The sequence below is a fragment of the Pinus tabuliformis genome, chromosome 8 (assembly GCF_031772625.1).
Source record: "Pinus tabuliformis cultivar Carrire ecotype Pingquan chromosome 8, CPIR1, whole genome shotgun sequence".
Taxonomy (NCBI): domain Eukaryota; kingdom Viridiplantae; phylum Streptophyta; class Pinopsida; order Pinales; family Pinaceae; genus Pinus; species Pinus tabuliformis.
Window position 1 is genome coordinate 488,293,540 of NC_142294.1, and position 3,906 is coordinate 488,297,445.

The 3,906-nt window shown below is 42.5% G+C and overlaps 1 protein-coding gene across 1 annotated transcript; it reads right to left on the reverse strand.

The window, feature by feature from the left end:
* Nucleotides 1–1,420: 1,420 nt before the first annotated feature.
* Nucleotides 1,421–2,347, reverse strand: LOC149236207 (uncharacterized). The gene has a single exon (XM_089368808.1). The coding sequence runs from the start codon at nucleotides 2,345–2,347 to the stop codon at nucleotides 1,421–1,423; it is 927 nt and encodes a 308-aa protein (XP_089224934.1).
* Nucleotides 2,348–3,906: the final 1,559 nt, after the last annotated feature.

Sequence of the window (3,906 nt, forward strand, 5' to 3'; positions counted from 1 at the left end):
TCTGGATTCCTTATCCAGTCCTCCAGAGGAGTGGGGTCAATGTACTTCCGTTTCACCACTTTTGTCCAGAGGTTTTCCATTTTGATGATTCTCCACCCTGATTTTGCTGCTAGAGAGGATCCAAAAGCAGTGATGTCTTTTATTCCCCACCCTCCCCATTCTTTTGGTCTTGCCACTTTTTCCCAGGCAATCCAGGGAAGCACTGACTCTTCCTTAGATCCCGCCCATAGAAATCTGTTGCAGATTCTTCTTATCTTCTCCAGAATACCCTTGGGCACCCAGGTCAGCGCAACCCAGTAAACTGGAATTGCTTGAAGGACTGATTTAATTAAAGTTAACCTTCCTGCTCTAGAAAGCCACTTAAAGCTCCAATGAGAAATCCTGGCTTCAATCTTCGCTACCAACCAATTCCAGTCCTGCTTCCTATAGTTGTCCGGTTTCAGCCAGAACCCCAGGTATTTGAAAGGGTCCCCAAACTTAAGAACCTCTAAAGGAAGGACAGAAGTAATTTGACTTATCTCCTGTCTATTAAAACCTTCCAGCATGAGCTGTGATTTCCTATAATTTACTTGCATCCCTGTTGCTTTCATGAACAACTCCAGGATCTTCTTTATCTCTTTCATTTCTGACAGGCTTCCATTACTGAAGAGTAGTATATCATCGACAAACAGAAGATGCGAAATGAATAGATTGACAGCCACCTCCAAACCTTTTATTGTTCCTTCCCTTTTGGCTTTTAGAAATAGCTGGCTCAGCCTTCTGCAACCAGTAGGAAGAGCAATGGAGACAAGGGGCAGCCTTGTCTTAACCCTCTTTTCCCTTTGAAGAACGGAGAGGCTGCCCCATTAATAAGTACCGCAAAGCTGAAACTGGTGATACATCCCATAATCCAATTGATGAAATCAATTTTGAACCCCAAATGGGTTAGTAGCATTCGGAGATAGATCCAACTGATTCTGTCATATGCTTTTGATAGGTCGATTTTCACCACTGCCCCTTTCTTTTTCATCAGTTTCACGCTATGAATTGTTTCCTGAGCCACTCCTATAGCTTCATGAATTTGGTGCCCATCCAGAAAACCAAATTGTTCGCTTGAGATGCATCTGGATAGAATTGGTTTTAAGCAAACAACTATCGCCTCAGCTATAATTTTATAAACGCTGTTGCAGAGTGAAATGGGTTTGAAGTCTTCAAACGACTCAGGTTCTTCTTTCTTGGGAATAAGGGCTATAAAAGTTGAGTTAAGAGGCGCATATACCATACCTTTCCTTCTGGACTCCTCGACCACCTCCATTAGTTCTGAGCCAATCTGATCGAAGAAATGCTGAAAAAATTCTATGGGCCACCCATCAGGCCCAGGGCTTTTATCTTTGGCCATAGATTTTATAACGTTCTCCACTTCTTCAAGTGTGACTTCCCCCTATAAGCCCTCAGCTTCTTCCTCCTCCACATATCGAGGGAAGCATTGGGCTGTTTTGATGACCTCTGCTAATGTTGCCTCTCTCTGTTCAGAAAAAAGACTCTGAAAATGGTTCCTCCCCATGCTCGAGAGAGATTCAAAAGTATTTGCCTCTCTGCCTTCTTCGTCTTTTAGCTTCCAGATAGTATTCATTATCTTCCTTCCTTTCGCATAGTTGTGAAAGAATTTTGTGTTTTCATCTCCAGCCATCAGCCAGATCGCCCTGCTTTTCAACCTCCACTCTTCTTCTCTGTCCAAAAGAATTTGACTTCTCTGTTTTTCCAACAACAGTATCCTGTTCTTCGATTCCTGAGAGTCATAGCCATTTGAGTCAGGATTTTCCAATTCCCCAAGCTCCAGATTGATGCTGATTAAGGCTTCGTTTTGCTTCTGCTTCCTCTCCTTAGCCCAATCCAGAGTGGCCTTCTTCATCCTTTTCAGATTTTCCATGAAGAGGAAGCTCTTATCTTCCAATGCATCCCTGCCTGGGTGTTGCCAAGTTTCATTAAAGAGTTGTCTGAATGACTCCTCCTGCATCCATGCTGCATTGAATTTAAAGGGTGCTGTCGGTTTAAAGGGAGGCTTGGAAAGCTCAAGCAGAATTGGGAAATGATCCGAGTTCCCCCCCTCTCCTATCCACTGTTGGAACACCGGTATTCTGGAGACTAGATCTTCGCTTAGCAGAAACGTGTCTAGTCTTTTTGCGATTCGAGCTTCCCCAGTTCTACGATTTCTCCAATTAGGTTTTAATTTTAACAGATATGCATCAATCAGATTATGTGTAGCAAGGGCATTTACAAAGAAGTCCAATAAGTGGTCTTCTCTGGCTGAGGGATGCCACGTTTCTGCACTCCTAATGGAGAAGTTTAGGTCTCCTCCTATCACCATATTTTGATTTCTCATCATAGATTTAGCCAGGAGGTTGTTCCAAAACGATACCCTCTCCTGGAAGGGCCCATATATGTTTAAGATAGATAGGGGGGGCCTAAAATTCAGGGCTCAAAGCTTCCATGCCTAGACCGTGATTCATCCCCCATGAATTTATGAGTTTCATTCTTCCTTCCCTGAAACCTAAAGCCAGGCCTCCTGAATGACCATTTGAGTCCAATGCTTGGAACTGCCACCCCGGGAATATGGAACATAAAGAGGACACCACTTCTAAACTCATGCCTAAGGTCTCCTGCAGCATGAGTAGATCAGGGTTATAGTGCTCTACTAACTCCTTCAAGGCCAGTTTTTTGGGTTTACTGGCTAAACCCCTACAATTCCACGTAAGGCAAATCATTTTGACACCTCCCCACAGGGTTTCACCGCTCTAAGCACCCCAGGAATTGGCTATTGCTTACCATCCTCCACGTCAAATTTTGTTTTCACTTGAGCCTTGGAAAAAAAAGACTTTTGCCCCCTTGACTTCTTCCTAGAGGTCTGAGGAACATCCATGCTTATGCCTCCGATTGTGCCTCCAGACACCGGTCTTTTGTTAAGGGAGCGCAAGTTATAATGACATTCAGGCTTAGAAACAGGAATTTTAGTTTCATCGATATCATTTTCAGACCCCTCTTAGTTCAGATTGATTTTGGGGATAGATGCAATGATGGATTCAACCCGCGCTTGTTCTATAGATGCATGACTATGCAGAATTGAATTAAAGCATGCTTCATTTACTTTCTTTGGAGGATGCATAGAAGGAAAAAATTCCATATGCGTACCCATCGAACCTTCAAGGGAGCCTTCATGAACTTCTCTTGTAGCTTCTGGATCACCTTTGCTTGAAATAGTAGGAGCTCCTTCTCCTTCTTCCTGGCGCATGGGCTAATGTGCCTCTACCGGAGCCCTCTTTCCCTCGATTCTTTCTACCTCCATGGCATCCTCCATTTGAGCCACCTCGAGTTTGGGGATTATTTCTTCTCCTACTGATCTGACCTGTGCTTCATCTCTTTTCTGCTTTCTTCTGTGACGAAATCCCAAAGGACAGTCCCTTGCCAGGTGTCCATACTCGTGGCACCTATGACACCTGAAAGGTAGGTGTTCGTAGTCCAAAGGCTGATCGAAAACGATATCTTTATAGTGAATTTTTATATATTCTGAAAGTCCTTCTCCAGGGTTAAGATTTACCATTTATAATATTAGTCTTAGTGTATATATTCCTAGGTTTTAATATTAATCCTAAGGTTTGTAATATAATAATCCAAAGGGTATATATTACTAATCCCAAGGGTTTATTAATCCCGTGGGTTTATTGATCCTATGGGTTTATAAACCACAGTCGAATATCACATTGTGACAAAGATTGTCTCAATATCAAAATCAAACATGATCCAACGTCGCATCATGACAAAGATTGTCTCAATATGAAAATGAAGCATGGTAAACCATGTTTATGTCATGGTTTATAATAGTTTTCTTAGTGTTTATATATCTTGGATTTATAATATTTATCCCTTGGG

Excerpts from the sequence above, each read along its gene's own strand:
- LOC149236207 (XM_089368808.1), bottom strand. The coding sequence starts at position 2,347 with ATGGTGATAGGAGGAGACCTAAACTTCTCCATTAGGAGTGCAGAAACG.